Source organism: Andrographis paniculata, unplaced genomic scaffold (genome assembly GCF_009805555.1).
Source record: "Andrographis paniculata isolate CXL003 unplaced genomic scaffold, ASM980555v1 Contig5END, whole genome shotgun sequence".
Lineage (NCBI taxonomy): Eukaryota > Viridiplantae > Streptophyta > Magnoliopsida > Lamiales > Acanthaceae > Andrographis > Andrographis paniculata.
Window position 1 is genome coordinate 334,573 of NW_026137595.1, and position 19,632 is coordinate 354,204.

General features: G+C 36.8%; 3 protein-coding genes and 1 long non-coding RNA gene across 4 annotated transcripts; 3 read left to right on the forward strand and 1 right to left on the reverse strand.

Moving 5' to 3' along the window:
• Positions 1 to 345: 345 nt before the first annotated feature.
• Positions 346 to 2,861, forward strand: LOC127258903 (protein DEHYDRATION-INDUCED 19-like). Its single transcript, XM_051285965.1, has 5 exons — positions 346 to 771; positions 884 to 1,053; positions 1,481 to 1,558; positions 1,644 to 1,894; positions 2,446 to 2,861. Exons 1-5 carry the CDS (start codon positions 708 to 710, stop codon positions 2,540 to 2,542), a joined length of 660 nt encoding a protein of 219 aa, XP_051141922.1. The 5' UTR covers positions 346 to 707; the 3' UTR covers positions 2,543 to 2,861.
• A 361-nt stretch (positions 2,862 to 3,222) lies between these two features.
• Positions 3,223 to 7,322, reverse strand: LOC127258902 (uncharacterized). The gene is made up of 6 exons (XM_051285964.1): positions 6,603 to 7,322; positions 5,487 to 5,692; positions 4,313 to 4,571; positions 4,159 to 4,244; positions 3,985 to 4,076; positions 3,223 to 3,879 (listed from the first exon to the last, which is right to left on the reverse strand). The coding sequence occupies exons 1-6, from the start codon at positions 6,954 to 6,956 to the stop codon at positions 3,623 to 3,625; spliced, it is 1,254 nt and encodes a 417-aa protein (XP_051141921.1). The 5' UTR covers positions 6,957 to 7,322; the 3' UTR covers positions 3,223 to 3,622.
• A 1,607-nt stretch (positions 7,323 to 8,929) lies between these two features.
• On the forward strand, positions 8,930 to 12,075 carry LOC127259040 (uncharacterized). The gene is made up of 4 exons (XR_007840419.1): positions 8,930 to 9,068; positions 10,292 to 10,378; positions 11,132 to 11,341; positions 11,453 to 12,075. It is a non-coding gene; the product is annotated as an uncharacterized LOC127259040 (long non-coding RNA).
• Positions 12,076 to 13,244: 1,169 nt separating this feature from the next.
• On the forward strand, positions 13,245 to 19,316 carry LOC127259059 (kinesin-like protein KIN-14I). Its single transcript, XM_051286207.1, has 19 exons — positions 13,245 to 13,680; positions 14,200 to 14,366; positions 14,504 to 14,647; positions 14,868 to 15,104; positions 15,193 to 15,261; positions 15,415 to 15,483; positions 15,659 to 15,736; positions 15,828 to 15,959; positions 16,061 to 16,142; positions 16,301 to 16,396; positions 16,482 to 16,655; positions 16,744 to 16,850; positions 16,967 to 17,145; positions 17,246 to 17,407; positions 17,480 to 17,733; positions 17,803 to 17,966; positions 18,054 to 18,224; positions 18,328 to 18,800; positions 18,906 to 19,316. Exons 1-19 carry the CDS (start codon positions 13,569 to 13,571, stop codon positions 19,027 to 19,029), a joined length of 2,994 nt encoding a protein of 997 aa, XP_051142164.1. The 5' UTR covers positions 13,245 to 13,568; the 3' UTR covers positions 19,030 to 19,316.
• The last annotated feature ends 316 nt before the right edge of the window (positions 19,317 to 19,632 follow it).

The window sequence follows — 19,632 nt, forward strand, 5'->3', positions numbered from 1 at the left end:
AATTTTTCTCCAAACTCGTAAAAAAAAAACACCCTGAATGAACAGAAAAATATAATTTCTTTATAAAATCAAATAGATATTTAATAGTATAATATTTTTTAAAATAATATTGTTAGCTAATAGCATGTGTAAAATAATGTACATATATAAAGAAGCCTGAATATTCAATATAAAACTGAATCGGATTGGGCCAAAATAAAAAAAATTAACCCAAAGAGGCAAAGCAAGGACAAGGCCAGACAGCCCTATTCATATGCTTTCGACAGAACCGAAGAATGGAAGAACGAGTGATTTGGACAAATTAAAAATTAAATTAAATTAAAATGTGGCGGCTGGCGATCGACGCGGGGTTTGCAATCGGATCCGCGTTCAATACCCAAATCAAATCAAGACCCGGAACTCGTTGAAAGTTCACAACTTTTTAGCTTGGAAATTTTCCAAATCCTCCCTATTCCTCCTCCCGTTTCTAATCGTAATCGTATTGTAATGCCTTCGGTGGCATATTGATATTGTGTTTGATTTGATTGGAGGAGGAAACGAGGAGGAAGAAGAAAGCCCTGCCTGAATCCCCAAACCCTACTCCCCATTGATTCTCCCCCCTTTGTGCCTTTTTCCGCACTAATTTACGCTGATTCTGACACCGGACAGCTGTGGCCGTTTGGAAGTTCATGCGATTCTTGCGCCGTTTCATACAGTAAAGTTTTGCAATGGGCGATCGATTGTCCTACGATTTGGAGATGGCGCTGTCCTCGTATTCGATGGCGAGTAATGGTCAGTCAGTCGAGAAATTTTGCGATTCACTTTCAATTTTTGTTTATCGGTGTTTGATGTCTCTGGCCATTAGTTCGTTTATATTCGAATGAACGGTGATTGTTGCTTGTAGATGATTACGATGACGAGGAAGAGGAAACCGATGGGGAATACGAGGTGGACGAAGTCAACGTTGAAGAGAAATCGGAGGAATTGGCTTGCCCTTTCTGCCTCGAGGATTTCGATGTTTTGGGGTTCTGCTGCCACATTGATGCAGACCACCGCATGGAGGTTAAGCCCGGGGTAATTCCATAGATTCTACTTTCGTTTTCACTATCAATTACGAAGATACAGCGCACAATAATCAAGACTGAATATTGAGCAAAGCATTTCTTATTCAATGATAGGTTTTGGTGTATGAAAATGCACTTGTTAGCCATTAAAGTGGGACTTCAATTCTTTGTCAGTTTTAGGGCTTGCTTAGGTTAATCTGTGTACTTTGAGGTGAGAATATTAGGTTGGATGGTTTTGGTTGGCGAGGAATGTCGGGAATCGGAAAAAAGTAGCTTGAAGAATGAGTTTAACTGGAAAATAATAACTAATCTAACTGGAAATCTGAAACTACTGTCGGCCGTTCCAAGAAAATCATTCTCATTGGTTTTTGGTGTTATGTGTTGCGTGTGTGCGCACGTGCGGGCGTGTATTAATAGGAGTTCATTTTGTTTTGCAGATATGTCCTTTATGTATGTCAAAGCTGGGCATAAATATGGCTTCGCATATGATTACGCAGCACGAGAGTGTTCTAAAAATATCCTTATGGTTATTAAATACATGCAAATTAAATACTGCAAAATTCGTCGCTACTGATTGCTACTACCTTAACTTATGTTTACGCTCTTTGCAATAAGAAGCACAGTAGCACTCGATCTCGTTCAGCCATAATTTTACTGAGAAAAGAGTTGCAGGAGAAGCATTTACAGCATATTAAGGAGTCTCCTTCTTCCGGTTCTTCTGCAGATGCGGTGGCTGATTCCATGTTTTTGTCGTTTGTCAATAATCCTCGCCCCTCATTCAGGTCCCAAACGATCAAAACTACTGAGACAGGTTCAACAGAGACAAGTTCTAAGTTTGACAATTCAGAAAGGTAAGCAAGTTTTTTTGTTTTTTTCGATAAGTTACAATTGTGATGAATGCAATCCAAATGCATCTTAATTAGTGGATCAGTCTGCGTGTTATCGTTCTAATATTTGAAATTACTGTTTCTTTGATCGATTGAACCCTTTCACCGTAAGAAATAGGATCCCATGAGTCATGATCTATGGATTTTGCAAATCACTATTCATCCCACTTGAACATAAGCTGTATCGATATATTAAATAGATATAATAAAGGGGTATCTTTTCAATAAGGATAGTATTGGGATGCACTTGATTGGTCATGCATACCTTATTTTGAGTGATTGAATCGATTATTGATAACATTTACGAAGCAAATTTAAGGAAGAACTTTACGGAGATACTTGCGTGGGCTGCTTTTCTTCTGATGATCACATTCTCATTTCGTAGTCTCATCTGTAATAATGAGGACAGATGGATTGTCATTCTATGCATTTTTTGCCTCAGGAAATTCGACACATTGTTATGTACCAGCAGTGACATGTTTTATGTTTAATTTGTTAACTGTTTTGGGTTGCAGAATCCCTCCATCTCTGTCGACAGACAAGACCGATGAGAGATCAAGGTGCGACTTTGTTCAAGGATTACTGATGTCTGCCATGCTCAATGACTTCTGAATAATTGTATTCGCCAAAAGCTGCAATACTTTCGCTATGCCAAGCTGATGATAGGAAAGGAGGTATTGTTTGCTTTCTCGTTATGAGTTTTAACCCCGATGGCTCATAAACTCTTACATATCCTTAGCTTTGGTCCGAAGATCATCGGTAGAAGTTAGCATTAATGACTCCCAAGGGTTAATGTACTATATATATATCAAATATTTATGAGTGTAGGAGTGTGGTGTACCCTGCTTGCTTTATTCATGTAATTCTTGGTTCATGAAAAAACACCTATGTTCCCTTTGTGAGATATTGATTGTTCCAACCCTTGGATATATATATATATATATATTAACATGAAGTTATTTTATGATCCAAAGCATTTCAAAATGTATGTCTTCGTAGTGGCTGCCACCACTATTCATTTATTTTCCTCACTATTGTGTAGTTTGTTGGAACTTAATGTTGATGGTCCAAGTGGGACAACATATGCATCTACAAAAACTTTGGATTGACAAAAATGATGACATGCTCCTTTGTTTACTCATTTTGCTCTTCAAACATCATGAAGAACTCAAGCATGAAAACTTAAGAAGACATCATCACAGCAATGAATTCAACTAACTATACTGACCATTTCAAGAATCATCACAACAATGAAAGAAAAATAAAAGGAACCTGACAGAGCACAACACATGTTTTGTTCATAAACAAGTTCTCTTTCTTTTTTCTTTTCTTCTTTTTTTGTGTTTTTTTTCCCATAAATTCACGTATCCAATCAAATACATATTACAGATTATTCGATCTTTAATCTTTTACATGGACATTTTCGGGTTCTATTAACTGGCTTACGCACAGCCAGCCATTCGACTAATATGCTAAGATCACCATCAAATGTATTATGTCTCTATCAAAACCTGGCCGAATCCGAATTCTCATCTGATATCCTACTCTACTCAAAAAGCTTTTAAACAATACTGCACAACAATTTACCAGAACATATTTGCTGGTGACAATATATGTTCTCAGAACCCGAACTCTTTTTTTTTTTTCTTTTTTCTATATGTCGAACTAGGCTCTGTCAGCTCCACATTAGCATCACCTCCTGTGACGGTGATGAGAACAGAAGAATTGGTAATCAGGTAGAACAACTTGCAAGCCGCGCAGCCACGTGTCTGCTGTTTGCAAAAGGGCTCTCTCCTGTTCGCATTCATGGGGTCCACACGGACTCACAATGGATCCTTTCAGCTTGTAGGAGGCAAGGGCGAAGACAGGCAATGAAATTTTTGCGGTTGGATCAACAAAACCCCGAACTATTCTAGTGTTTGCAGCATGTAACTGATGTGGCCAGTTACCTGATAAAAGATTCGTGTATAATCACAACATGCTTAGAACCATGGCGCCATTCCTCCAAAAAATGACATCTTCAATTATGCAAAGAGAAGGGAAGGGAGACGTACTTTTAGGCTGCGTCGATAAGGAATGAAATGTCAAAAAAGATGCATCCAGATCTTGGAGTGTAGGGCCAACAGGAATCCGATAAATTGGATACCTGTGGGAAACTAATACAGTATTAGAGTCATGGAGCGCGATCGAATAATCAGAGAAGCATAAAAATTGGGGCAGAAGGATACCAAGCAACACACATCCAACTCAATGGAAGTAGATCACAGCTCCTATACTTACTCAGCTCGGGAGATTGGGATACAAGTAATGATATCTGCGCAGGCAATTAATTAGAACCAAATAGGCGGCTTATAATTCAACATTATGAGCTTGATGATCAACCTTGTCGCCCAGTGGTCTGCGATTGTATGGTTGCTCATGTTCCAAATACTGAAACAGCAGTGATCCTGGTGATTTAGGAGCGTCAGTTTCTGAGCTTGAACAACTTAAAACAGATTTATCTCCTGAGGCGAGCCTATTTAGACGCTGCATGTTTGAATTCAAAATGGAAGCAGATCTCCTATCTCCTTCAGAATTGATGCTGCTGCTGGCGCCACCAGTCTGTCTGTATGACTCAGCATAGCTGTTGTCGGAGGATCCTCTGGAATAGAAATAAAATTATTAGCAAAAAGTGTCTTTTGAGCACCTACAAGATTTTACTTCTTTTGAGAAGATAATTTCCACTGGGAGCAAACCAGTAAGGAATAACATCTTATGATAATTGAAATATCAGATATATGTATCTATGATTATTATAAGCTATAATCAATGATTTTGGCAGAATAAGAATCTTTCATTTACAGGAATTGTGAAGTGCATCACTTTGATAATTAAAATTGTAGATGCTTGCTATAAAACTAAAAACTGCAATAGTATAGAAAACAGTCGACAAGTAAATTTATAGTCAAATGAGAATCTCCACGCTAGCAACTTGTCCGCACTTTTATAGGCAAATTAGAATCTGTTTCCCCTATCCCATTGAAGATGTATTGGTTGGAAGTAGGAAGCACCAGCAATTCATAATAAAATTAAAATCATAGATAAATTCTGTATACTATATACAGTTGAAGACATATGTATATATATATATAGAGGATTTTTGCTGTGATGAAGGAGGTGGTAGGGACATGAGAGAAGTGAGTTGTATATGGAGGATTATATAACTAGTGTCCTATTCTAAGTTGAGTAATTAGGTACAAAAGTGAACACAAATAAAACAGTGGCAGTAAAATCGAAAAGGTTGAATTGAATAATAAAGACAGGCTTGCATCGGAAACATTGATGATGGCAATGAGGTTCACCAGCAATAAGTTTTGAAAGCATTGAGATTTGGCATAAATGCAACTGAAATCAATATAACGCCAGTAAAAATTGAGGAAAACTAACAAAGCTTGCCGGTTATTGAAGATTACATATCAATAGCATATTATCTGTGTCGGTCGTTGGTGGAAAGATAACGACCAAATAAGACAACAATACAATGATAGCAAATATATGCAAAGCAGTAAAAACTTACCTAACACATGAAGAATGCATTGATGGATCAGCATACAACTGTATTCCCGACAAAAAGGGAACATAATACTGTTGTATCGAATCCTTTCCATTTAGCAGCAAAGGTACTCCAGCTCCATACACACTCCATTCGTTAAAAGATTCCCACAGATCCTCCAAGTAAAAGAAGGGATGTGAATCTGATGCCCTGCTTCGCCTTGCATGCACCTATCAATAAAATGAAGATTCAAGAGAAATTAACTTTTGGCACTTATATCGATCAATGACAACAAATTAAAGACTCTACATAACTAAAGCTTCCATGCTACAAACGTAACCCATGGAAATTATTGCTTCAATAACTTATAAGAGAGATCAGCCGCGTGCTAATGAATATACTGAAACTAATTTGAAATGATACAAGAAGAAAACCCTTCAAGAGTATTGGATTTTTTAATAAATCGGAAAATGGAATGGTTCTGAAAATCCCTGAACTACCTACCTTTCAAGATCATTTTATCTGCTTAAACAAGACATCTTTCTCTTTTGTGGAGTTGAAGAACAAAACACATAAGTCTACAAATCTAATGAATTTTTACTGCCTCTAATTTAAGTCCTCACAGAACTGTTCATGAATAATGCATAAAAAATTATCAGACAGGATCTCTGATAACCTATTTTTAGAATACTATAAGAAAATTGGGTAAATATTCATTGTTATGCCAGTTTTATATTCAAATTGCTAAATCATATAGCTTAAAATCACTCCAAGGATCGTATCTCTATTTGCAATTAGATTGAAAATTTTACTTGATTGCAGAAATGAGATCAAAATCACAAAACCAATCTTCAATGTCAATAGCTGAAATTTTGACACATATCTATTAGGAAAATTAAAATTTGAAGAAAACTAAAGCTAAAATTTTCCACCAAGATGCAAAAAAATAAAAAAATCCAGAAAACAAAAACACTGATCTTTCTTGATCGATTGAAATGCCAATTCATACATATAAACAATCATCCTTTTCAATTTCTGCATGCATTCTCATTCTCTATACAGAAAATAGAGTTTTAGGGCTTTCTACATCCAACAAAACTAAAGAACAACCACAAAGCAGACTTAAATTCTTTCATATACCTCCGAGAAAAATCGCGCCTGGATGTACGGAGTCACAGATTCCATCAAACGATCTAAGTTGGTGATGTTCGAAGCTGCGGCAGGGCCAACCGAACGCGGTACGGACAATGCTGCCGCCATGGCTGAATCATCAACATCAGCCCGCTTTTCAGCCTCCCTCTCGGAGGAAGATTCCTGCTTCATCGACCCCCTCCCCTGTAGTAACCGCTGGTGCTGTCGCTGGTGCAGCTCCCTCTGCATCACTTGCTGCTGCTGTAAAAGCGTCTGATGGTTGCGCCGCACAGCCGGCGGATTGTAAAACCTGTCACCGCCAGACCGCGGCGGCGCCGCCGCATATCCTCCCTTACTTGACATCACCCACGCTTGCCTCCAAACGCAAATTGAAGTGAAATCGCAAATGCGCCTTTCAATCCACAGCTAAAATTGCGCTGAAATGCGTCTTCTTCACTTGGACAAATTCCCGATTGACGTCGTCAACGAAATCCGGATGCAATTGAAATGGAATTGAATTGAATTGAAATGAAATTGGGAAGGCTTTTGAAAGGGTTTGGCCCAGCAGTATAGGCTGTGCGCGTTGGTGTGGTCTGGTCTGGTCTGGTCTGGTCTGGGATGAGGACATACGAAGAGGTGGAAGGTTATGCTGAGGAGTTATGGCGTCCACTGTTTTGTCTACTTGTGTTATTTTCGACTGTCTCCAGGGGTAAATTAGGAAGAACATAAAAATGCCTTAACCGTGGAAACTCGGGACACAAAACGGCGGCTGTCTTCCACTGCCAAATTTTCCCAATTCTTCCACATGTATAAACGCTTACGCCATACAATTGCTCCCTTACGCCGGATTTCCCAAAATACCCCTCCCCTCGCTCTATTTTTCGTCACTGCCATCCTACGTTCTTTCCTCCCCTTACCCAAACATAATTTAATTTAAATTTATTTATGTATAATGATAATGATAATAAGAAGAAGAAGAGAAAGAAAATTATGTTTGCCATAAGTAGCAAAACTAATTGCAATTATTACAAATATAACTATCAACAACTTGTTCCTCTTACAAGGACATGTCGAAATTAGTGACATCATTTACAGCTTTATTTCCATCCCACTATATACAACTCTACAATTTTTTTAGGGTGCGTTATTTTGTGTACAAAATATATATATAAAAAATTGTTGGTGATTAGTGAATAGTTTATTGAATTGTTGAGAATTAATAATAAATAATTATAGTCATGGGCTTGAAAATTTAATCTTTCACTTAATTTGGTGAAATTAGCAATGTCCATTTTCAGAACCCAAACAAAACATGATCTTTTATCATGAAATTAATTACATATAAGGAAACCCACCAACCTTATTAAGCCCAAACACAAGAAAGATGAGTATGATTTCAACTTGTAAGTAAAACAATTGCAATAACTATTTTTTATTGAAGTTCAACCATCAAATACCAAACTTTTTCTGTTCAATACCTTTCTTATCAAAGTTAATAACTTAGTCATGTCATTGCATGATTTATTTATCTATCAGGAATTAAAATTTATCTCCAATAAATAAACAACAGTTATGTTTTTCAATGTCCTTTCTTTTTTTTCTTTTTTTTTTTTTCTCATATGAAACTTGCTATTTCTTATAAAATTATGCTATGAAACATGAAATCCAAGGACCAAGGACCAGATACATCTCAGCCACTAATATTGTAGGTCCCCACTTTATCGACGATCTAGATGTGCCTAAATTTTGATGCCCGTAACGCTCCCGGGGTTCCTTAACTGTTCTGCTGAACTGCCAATCAAAATTTCATATGAATCTGCTTTGAGAAGTAAAAAAATATATATATATTACTGCATTTTTAATTTACCGAGGATGGTAAGAAAAATAAATCCTAAATATCCATAAATAAATAAACAAATAAAAATTTATTTTTTAGACGTTACATATCCGTATCGGATATACTTGTGGTTGAACGAATCATGTTTTAAAGATGTGTTTACAAATGTACAAATGGTGTATTTGTTTGAGGGATGGTGTAGGAATTTTTTTTTTTTTTTTTTTTTTTTTTTTTTATAATGTGGGAATCCGCAGCCGCTATTCGAGAGTGCGCACTGGGTAGACTCTCGGTCGAACCTAATACCTTGCAAACTAGGTCCGACCGAAAAGTCACACTAGGCGAATCATGTGTGGCTAGTGACATGAGGCGTCGGTGGTTGATGGCGCAGGATTTTTATTTTTACAAAATCGTTTTTATAATATTAAATTAAGTATTTAATATCTATTTTTTATATTTTATTTAAAAATCAATTTTACGTTTGAAATAAATTCAAAATAAAGTCGGCAGTTGTTCTCAATCGTGAATTGCCGGAGGCCATTGAATTTCCGGTTTCTTTTTTCTTTTGGTCGGTTTCGGAAGCATGGATTCAGCCTGAGGAACTACCTCTGGAATGTTGGCCGCTTGTACTTCGACAGCAGGTTTGTATGTTTATACGTGATACGCTGTTTGCATCTTATCGAACGCGAGGTAGTGCATTCTGGTTCTATCATCGCAGAATGGAATGCGCGTATTTATCTCAAAGAGCAGTTCAATAGATTTAGGTTTAGGTTTAGGTTTCGTTGTAGTTCATCGCATAATAGATAGTAATTAATAGCACAATAAAGTTGGTTACCTTATGTCTGTGATATTGAAGCACCATCATTTTCAGGGAAAAGAAAATCAGATGAATTTATACTGTGTGGTCTTTCTGTTGTGAGATTTGAGGATGTTTGGTTGTTTTAAGCGATTAAGCAACCTTGAAGAAGAAATTGCATGTTCATGGATTGAATAGATTCGTAATTATCTATTGTCAGGCTCCAATATGATGCAGAGCTAGTTGTTGCTGTAGATGTTGATATAATTTGCTGTTGCTATGGTTGATTCTTAATCTGTTAACTTGTCCCTTTGTAAATGTGCAGAGGTTTTCCTATTCTTTTGCACTAGCATTGGATTCCTTAATACAGCAATTGTAAATTTGTAACACATCCTATTATATTTGTTCGTTCTTATTTGGGTGTGATGAGATCTGTGTGGGTGAACTGCTTTAATTAATGATGCTGGGAGTTCACATGATACAAGAACAGGGGACCATTAAGAAAATCAACCTTCTCTCTGAGTTGTTGATTAAGTAAAGAAAGTATATATCAATAGGGTATCCCTGGCTTCTATTTCACACTTAACAGCTGTGAGATGGTTCACCTCTTCTTGTTACTTTTATCCTTCCAATCCACACCCCCTGGCCATGTTTATTGTTATTTTTTTTATCCACACAGTTTCAATAGTTCCACAGAAACCAACTAAGTAAACATATTCTAAAAGATTTGTGGAGATGGAGTTCAGTTAACTCATATGATTGAACCATTTATTCTCAGCAGAACTATATGCCTAAACTATAGGCCTGGTAGTTAACATTACATTTTATTGATACTCACTGAAAAATTTATAGGCAGGAGGAAGATGATGATGATGATGATGATGATAGTAAATTAATGAATTTAGGCACGTAGAATCACAAAGTTATTTTTACCAATGCATTTCTTTTTCTTCTTTAATGTTCTTGCAGTTCTATCAATTTCATTTCCCTTAGATCTTTATGTCTTCTCAAGTTTTTATCATTTCATGCTTCTGATGGGAACAGCATATAATTTGTCAATTTGAACAGTGAGCTTACTGAAGGTATCGACATCCCGAAGCATCTAACACTGCCAAGATTTCAGATGGCAAGGAATGACATACTTCAATCCCATAGGTGATCAAAGGTTTCAGTTATTCCTCAAAACTAAACTTACTAATACTGAAAAAAGTCAGGAGACAAGCATATATTCTTTTGCAGTGGATTTTAGATTGAAGTACTTAAACCTTCTGGCTGAAAACCTTTGTGCCTGAAAACATGCATTAGACATTGGATTAGGGGACACAAATAAAAAGGGATTGGCAAAAAAATAATTGTTATTAGCAGCAAAGCAATAACAATTATTGCTTGATATTGTTTATGGAAAGGTGAAAAGAACACTGTGCAATGGAAATGACTTGTTTTTCCTCTTCATCATAGCTTGATCAGCTGGAAAAGATAATACAGGTATTTCGATTTCTGGGTGCAATGCTGTCATAATGGGATGGGAATGGCCTTGGTTGCTTCACTGGGACCCTACTATAAAAAACCCAACACATGATGGTCTTTTTAAATTTTTTTTTTTTCTTCATTGTGTTTCTATTTTAAATTCCCACTTTTCTTTGAGAATGATAATAGTTAGCTTATTGTAGTCAAAAGCAGGAGTAGCCTGGTCCTTACCAAAAAAATAAAGGAAAAAGAAAAGTGATAGTTGTAGATGCCATAACATATGCATTTGTATATGTATATGTAGAATTTCCTCCAAAGATCAATAGACTATGATACTTTGTGTAACTCTAGCTATGCATTGCAAGAATATCTAGAAACATGACATTGTGCTATATACATTTGCTGAGAAACATGTCACTAACTATTGAGAAATGAATGCAGATATTTTGGAGGCAGAATAAAAGCGAAGCAAAAAATCGATTTTCCATCAGTCATCAAAGTGGGAACAATGGGCCTCTGCCTCTGCAACATTGCATTTCATCACCCCAAATCATGTCAAATTATTATTATTATTATGCCATGGAGATTGCAGATCATACTATAGTGGCTTGGGAAATGGATATATCCCTTTTTCAGTTTCCATGTGCAAAGGTAGCCGCTGCAGATTTGTGATATTTATATTTCTCTGTAAAAATCATTCAGTTACATGGCATTATTTATGCCTAATTATTTTTTTTAACCTGTTTTATTTTTATTTTTCAGGTCAAGCTGAGGTTGGTCAGTGCACATCTACCATGTTAATTATTATCATCATTTCAATTAAATAATTATGTGGGTATTGACAGTCAGTGCTCCGGGACTGTGGATCCCAGGACCGTCGGAATAGGATGTTGCGCGCCTTCCGGACCGTGGAGTCCCGGGATCCTGCAAGAATCATATTTATATTTAATTTTTTTTAATATTCCTTATTCCCTCCAGTATGAAAATGTCCAAATTTATACATTTATAAAAAATATCTACAAGAATAAGGTGACACGTTTCTAAGAGGGTGCTTTGTGATTGGCTGATGATATAGGTAGTTATCGTGCACCCGCAAGCACAGGATCATAGACTCTCTCGCCGTCCAGTGGACCCTAGCTACCACGCTCTTCGTGGGACCCGGGCTTCTCCATACCTACCAGGCTCGGACCCGAGCCAGAAATTTGAATTTTTGAACGTTGAGAAACGAAAATGACAGAAACACCCTTGGTCTTTAATTTATGTGGCTGCCTACAATCCAACTACCTTATTTTAATTTCAGTGGCTGCACTTAACCAAATTAAAAGAATCATCAAATTAAATAAGTTTGGTGCCCACTTTCTCATCAACGATATATGCATTTAGTAATATCTTAAATTGCAATTCAAATTTTGTTCTTTTTATCATATTTCACTTGTTAATTTTACCAATCATCATTGCATGTGCTGTAATAAAGGGCCCTTCAGGGGCTGTCTTGTCATTTTACTCATGACAGCTACATTCCAATGGCCATTTGCATTTGCAGTAATCACTATGCCATACGTTTTATTTATTAAAATTGTGTGAATGTATATGATATGTTTCTCCAAAATTAATTGAACAAATATTCCCAATTCTAATGTTATTTTTTCTTTAAACTTAATTTAACCATATTGTCCTTAGCCTTAGGCACAAAGAAAGCAAATGGGTTTGGTAAAAAGATGGAGACTTGGAATTCAAGGCCATGGTTTGTTGTCTAAGTTAATCTTTTAAAATTTGTAACACTACCTGCTTTGAAGTTACATTCAAAATATTTTATTTTTTTAAAAAATAAATAAACAAAATATTAAAATAAAAGGGCAATATCTGAAAATGAGATGCCTGCAACCTGTGGGACATTTTTTTGTCCCTACAATTTAAGCACTACAATTTGATTCTAATGTCCAATTAAGACATGATTGTAAATAGGGACAGTACATGTGTTCTAATGATTTTAGGCAACTGTTTGTAATTAGATCACAGGAGACACAATAGAAAGGCTGTGGATTCTCTCATGATGTATATATATTAGTCATATAATATTCATTAATCAATTAAAAATCTAAAATTTATAAATTTGATATTTAATCCAATTATCATTTAAGGGGTGCTTTAGTAGTAATATATCTATGTATGGAAAGCAAGTCTTGGTTTGCACAGTCATTAAATATGCTTTGACCTATGTATGTGAAATTCAGTGAATAATTTATAAAATTCAATGTTTTTACCAATAAAAATAAAAACAGTCGTATAAAGAGATTATGGTAATGTTGAGTTTGAATTTGATGGGTAAAATATGAGACATGTAGCATGTATTTTAATTTTCATTTAATAAGTCAATAAATATTTCTTTGTTTAGTTGAAAAAATGAATATGGACAAAAACAAGAAAAGGGTAAGCCTCAGCTGTTCACCAGTTGGGCTCCGAGCCTGCAGGTTCGGAGAGAGGCTCGGATAGCGTGGCTTCAGGCAAGGATATATTCAAAAAGTGGAGGAGGAGGAGGTATGTATACATAATATAATGCACTCGCTACTCTTTGTAACAGTATAAAGCAGAGGAGAAGCTTTTCCAGCTTGTTGCGAGAAAAAGGGGGCTTGGGGAGGATCATTTTCCTCACTGCAACGTCGTGGTTGTGGAGTGGGGATAAAGTTAGCGATTCTTTATGAGTGTGTGTTCGTTGCAATGATTCCCAAGCCCTAGGAGGTTTTTATGCGTTTAGCTTGTTGGCAGAATTTGGGGGCAGATATACATACGGATTGATTGCGGTGAATGTTCGTGGATTGCTTACTTGTTGGTTGGTGAAGGGATTGAATTCGGGAGTTGGTGATTTGGAACGGCGGAAATGGAAAGTGCATTCGCATTGTCTGTGGCGTCAGTCGTGGAGGATGTTCTGCAGCAGCACGAGGATCGATCTTGCGATATTGATTTTGATGCTCGAAGAGCTGAGGAAGCTGGTATGTTTTAGAATCTTTGGTCTGATTTTTTTTGTAATTTGAATTTTGTTTTTCAGGGAAAGTCAAATTTTTGAACGGCGACTTTGGTGGTAGTTGGTGTTTGATTGTATATTTATGTGTTTTTAGAAACATTCAACAATCTAATCGAAGGAAAATGATATCAATTAGGCTTTTATTTCTCTGTTTTGTTGGATTTGATATTGGAATTGACTGTATGGAAGGAATGGTGATGGCATCTTAGATTAAGTTCAAATTTATTCAAGATTTGGATAAAATATCAAAAGTATTGGAGTCGTCTTATAGAGTTTTGAATGTAATCTGTTCGATTGTGGATTACAGTTTGTCATAAATTCCATTCCATGTACTCAGACTCCATTGATCTGCTTTGAAATTGACATACAAAACCTCTCAGGAGAAGCTTTTGAGAAGATAGATATCGACTACAATTGTTATTTGATTCAGAGTTTTGTGTATTGATTTTCTTGTATTTGAGCAAGAATCCCATTCCTATCTGTGCAGCAATAAGGCGATATGAAGCTGCTGCGTGGCTGAGAAAAGTGGTGGGAGTTGTGGGCGCAAGAGATTTACCATCAGAACCTTCTGAGGAAGAATTTAGGCTTGGGTTACGAAGTGGAATTATTCTCTGCAATGCACTGAATAAAATTCAACAAGGAGCAGTGCAAAAGGTCTGGACTTCTCAAATGATTGTATATTGTTCTTGTAATCTGCTGAGAATCAGCCACAAAAATTTAATCAGCTTTCTGGATGCACTCGAACAGCCTCTAATTGTGATCCATGACTAATCCTTATTCATTTGTTTCAGGTGGTTGAAAGTCCATGTGACCCCTCACTCATTCCAGATGGTGCTGCATTGACAGCATTTCAATACTTCGAGAATTTGAGAAATTTCCTTGTAGCAGTGGAAGACCTGGGTATGCCAACTTTTGAGGCTTCTGATTTGGAGCAGGTAGACTAATTCATAAAGTATGATTAAATTGGTTTAAACTACATGATCAAACCATTTGTGTTTTCATTGTTTCATGAATTTGAACTGCCAAGTTTGAAAAGCTTTAATTCAACCAAAAGCCTTCTTCTTAAGCTATATCTGATGTTAATAGAGAAAATGATTGGTTAAAATTTGGAACTGTGGCAAAAGATGCTTCAATATGTTTCGATTGTTTTTTCAGGGTGGAAAATGTTCGAGGGTGGTGAACTCTGTGTTGGCACTTAAATCCTACCACGAATGGAAACAGGCAGGGGGGCATGGAGTTTGGAGATTTAGCGGAAATGTTAAGCCTGCAACTTCTGGAAAACAGTTTGTTCGGAAAAATTCTGAGCCATTCACAAGGTTTTTGTCAAGGAATACATCAGCAAATGAGAAATCCTTAAATGATGCATGCACAGATAAAGAATCCAGCAACATGGTACGTTAATGTTGATTTAAGTGGCCATTTGAGCCTGCATCATTACATGAGGTCACTTACTGTATTCGTATATTTCTTTGCCTTGCAGCCTAGCTCTTCCTTGAGCATGCTTGTTCGAGCAGTTCTGTCAAATAAGAAACCTGAAGAAATTCCAAATGTAAGAAGTTGAAATTATTCCAAATTCCAATATCATCTATTGTTGTTGCAGCTTCCTGTTGATACTAGACTGAAATAAACATAAGACATTGAACATGTCATGTAGACTTCCAAACTCTCAGCTTGAAATTGATACATTCCTTACATTTTACAGCTTGTTGAGTCTGTCCTAAGTAAAGTTGTGGATGAGTTTGAGCATCGCCTTGCTGGTCAAAATCAAATGGTATGTTTCATTACGTATATCAATTCATACTGCACTTCATTATAATTTATTCACATTTCCTCTTAAATAACTGTGTGCATAATTGTTGATATTTCTGAGTCCTAACTCATAGAATACATCTTATTTTCTAAATTTTAAAATGCATCATTATGTTCTCTTTTTGTTCACGTATCAGAGGCCAGGTAATTTCAGAGACTCCAATACGTCTCAGGGCAAAAAGTTCATGTTAAAGCCTACGATGCCCTATGGATCGGTATTATCTTTTTTGCTGTGCATCATTTTCTAACTTTTAATTTAGCATTGAGCGTTTTTGTCCACTAATACATTATTTTCATCAAATATAGATTGAACAAAACAATGATATAATCTCAAACAGAGACGATGAATTGAAAAAGAACACAGTTTATGATCAAGAATCTGAAAGTAGATCCTTGAAGCAGCGAACCATTGTTGACCAGCAGCAAAATGATATCAAGGTAAGAGATGAGACATTTTCTATCATCAGCAACAAACTTCTTTTGCCATTTGTGGAATTCTAACTGCTAATTTACTAATGTCTTGGATTTTTTTGGTTTAGGTGCTGAAGCAAACCCTTTCTACCACCAAAGCTGGCATGCAGTTCATGCAGATGAAATTTCAGGAAGAAATTGGCAATCTTGGTATAAATACAAGCATCTCTATTTGACAGTTACATGTTTCCAATCCAATATGGCTAATCTTGTTTGAAGACCATTTAATTCATTAGTCCCCTTTTTATTTATTAATATATTTATTTCTTTTCGTCTAAAAGTCATCTAGAGCTTCCTTGTATTTATAGGACTCCACATTCATGGACTAGCTCATGCTGCTTCGGGTTATCATCGAGTTCTTGAGGAAAATAGGAAGCTTTATAATCAAGTTCAGGACCTGAAAGGTAGCATTATCGTTTCTCCACTCTGTTCTTCTTTTCAGTACTCTCACTCTCAATTTAAATTTTACGCTTATATTCCTGCCATCAGGAAGTATTAGGGTGTATTGTCGTGTCAGACCATTCTTACCGGGACAACATAATAGCTTGAGCTCGGTGGGTCACATTGAGGAAGGAACTATAACAATAAACACTTCGACTAGAAACGGGAAAGGGCAGAAATCCTTTCACTTCAACCAAGTGTTTGGGCCGTCTGCAACACAAGGTTAGCAATTAAATCATTGCTTTTTCACCTGGCTTTGAAATTGAGGTTTCACAAGAAACTCCTCATGTCATATTTTACTGCTCTGTAGAGGAGGTGTTTTCAGATACCCAACCATTAATAAGATCGGTTCTTGATGGATACAATGTGTGCATTTTTGCATATGGCCAAACTGGATCAGGAAAAACTTACACTATGGTATGTTAGAAGCCCGCTAGTTGTATATCTGTCGAAATGTGAACATTTTCTCCTGTTTTTATTTGCATCTTAGAATATTAACATCCATGTGTTGAATTATACGTACCTTTATCCAGGCTGGACCAAAAGATCTCACTGAGAGCACTCAAGGTGTGAATTACAGGGCTTTAGGCGACCTGTTCTTGCTTGCCGAGCAAAGAAGAGATACTTTTGTCTACGATGTGTCTGTTCAGATGATTGAGATTTACAATGAGCAAGTTAGAGATCTTCTTGTCCCTGATGGCTCCTGCAAAAGATATCCTCACTAAATTAGTTTCTTGGCTCAATAGATTGCACTTTTTGAATTGAATTGTTTTCAAAAAACTTTGGCTTGATTTCCTTTACTAATATAATACATTAGAAATTCGAAATAGTTCGCAAACGGGACTCAGCGTACCGGATGCAACTTTAATGCCTGTCTCATCAACATCGGATGTTATATATCTGATGAACCTTGGACATAAGAACCGTGCTGTTGGTGCAACAGCACTCAATGATCGCAGTAGCCGCTCTCACAGGTAAGTTGTTAAAATTTCTCTTTCATTCAATACAGGGTAGTGATCTGATGGCTGAATTCATTCTTGCTGCAGTTGTCTAACTGTCCACGTCCAAGGAAGAGATTTAACTTCGGGCAACATCCTTCGAGGTTGCATGCATCTTGTTGATTTGGCTGGAAGCGAAAGAGTCGACAAATCTGAAGTAACAGGCGATAGACTAAAAGAGGCTCAGCATATTAACAAATCCCTTTCTGCGTTGGGTGATGTGATCTCCTCACTTGCTCAAAAGAACTCACACGTCCCATACCGAAACAGCAAACTGACACAGCTGCTTCAGGACTCACTTGGTAAGGACAATCTGATATGATTCACAACTGCTTAACATTCACATTTGTTAATATCTCACATCTGTTTAGGGGGCCAAGCAAAAGCACTAATGTTCGTTCACATAAGCCCCGAACCTGATGCCATTGGAGAGACAATAAGTACACTCAAATTTGCTGAGCGCGTTGCGACAGTTGAGCTCGGTGCTGCACGAGTAAATAAGGAGTCAGCTGATGTTAAAGAACTCAGAGAACAGGTCATTATTGTTCCTGATCAATTATTGTATTCAAACTAGTGATTTTGATCTTCAATGGCTTAATTACTACACTCCATTGTGTTACAGATAGCCAGTCTGAAGGCAGCCTTAGCCAGGAAAGATCCAGAATCCGTGCCGACACAAAATAATAATAACAACGTATACAGCAGTCCACAGAGATCCCAACCTAAGAACATGGGCTTCTTGTCGTCCCCAAATGGACTGAGGAAGCCTATGGAAGACGTAGGAAACATAGAGGTAAAGATAGTTTCTTGTTTTCACATTTTCATCACAAGTTTCTTCAAGATATCCAATTTGCAGCAATATGTGAAGTTAAGATCACTGCCTTCTATTTCCGCAGGTGCACAAAATTTCTGGACATAGACAAAAGAAACCAAGCTTTGATCTAGACGAGCTGCTCGGGAGCAACTCCCCCGTATGGCCACCTGTCAGCAGCCCTTGCCTTAACAATGCAGACAACGACGAGGACAGAGAAGTGGTGTCGGGAGAGTGGGAAGACAAGCTGATGGTGAACAAGCAAGATCCGATTGGAATGTTCCCAAACCGTTGGGGGGATCCGAACAACGATAGAGTTCCTGATCATCTCTTCAACCAGCGATACTTCGAGAACCCATGCAGCTTAGCAAATGCACAACCATTTGATCATGTTAAAGCCAACGATGATTCGGATGAGCTCGACATGGGAACCAGCGATTCGTCTGAGCCTGACTTGCTTTGGCATTTTAACCATTCCAACCTTAACACCACCCCGGCGACAATCAGCGCAAAGATCGACAAACCTCGCCCGAAACAAACCAAAAGCCCAGAGATCAGGTATGTCTCCATTCATTTATTCATTCATTAATTCCTCCTAATTATATATATATAGTTGATGATTGATTGCATATATATATATATATATTTTATGATATGAATCAGGAGCATGAGCATGATTCCAAAAGGGCCATCGCCATTACAGAAAACGGGACATTCATCATCACAGAGGGCTGCAAGACAGCAGACAAGTAATGAAACAAAGCGTAAAGCAGGAATCAGAAAGTGACTCACTGACTCCTCTTCTTCATCCATTCAAACTGCAAAGGTGTTGTAGAGATTTCTATTTTGGCATTTTTTATTTTTTTTTAATTTTTGAAATATATAGAAGAAAGACAAACAAGTGTTGTTAAATTTGCTTGGTCTTTTCTGTAAAGCATGAACTCTGAAAAGATACCCTCCAAAGTGTGAACGAGAGTGAGTGTGTGTGTGTGTGTGTGAGATCATCACTGGAGTTGGCAAATAATTGAAGTTATTTATCAATCGAATTTATTTCATTGAAAACTCGTGATATATATTATGAATCGTATATAATTTTATTGTGATTTCAATGTTCCAATTTCTGTCATGTGAATTTACTTGATTTGTAAAAAGAAAAAATTGAAAGTAAGAAAAGTTTCAATTCTATTACTTGGGGGCCATTACAAAATCAAATTAGGCCTTTTTACTACTCTTAATTTTTATTTTTAATTTTGCACTGTATGTAATTCCCTATTAAAAACTTACCACATTTAAAACAATTCAAATAAAACAAAAAACATTAATAAGAATCCAAATTCTGGTATATGGCCCCCAATCATATATTATGTAAAATTGAAGAGGTGATGTGATA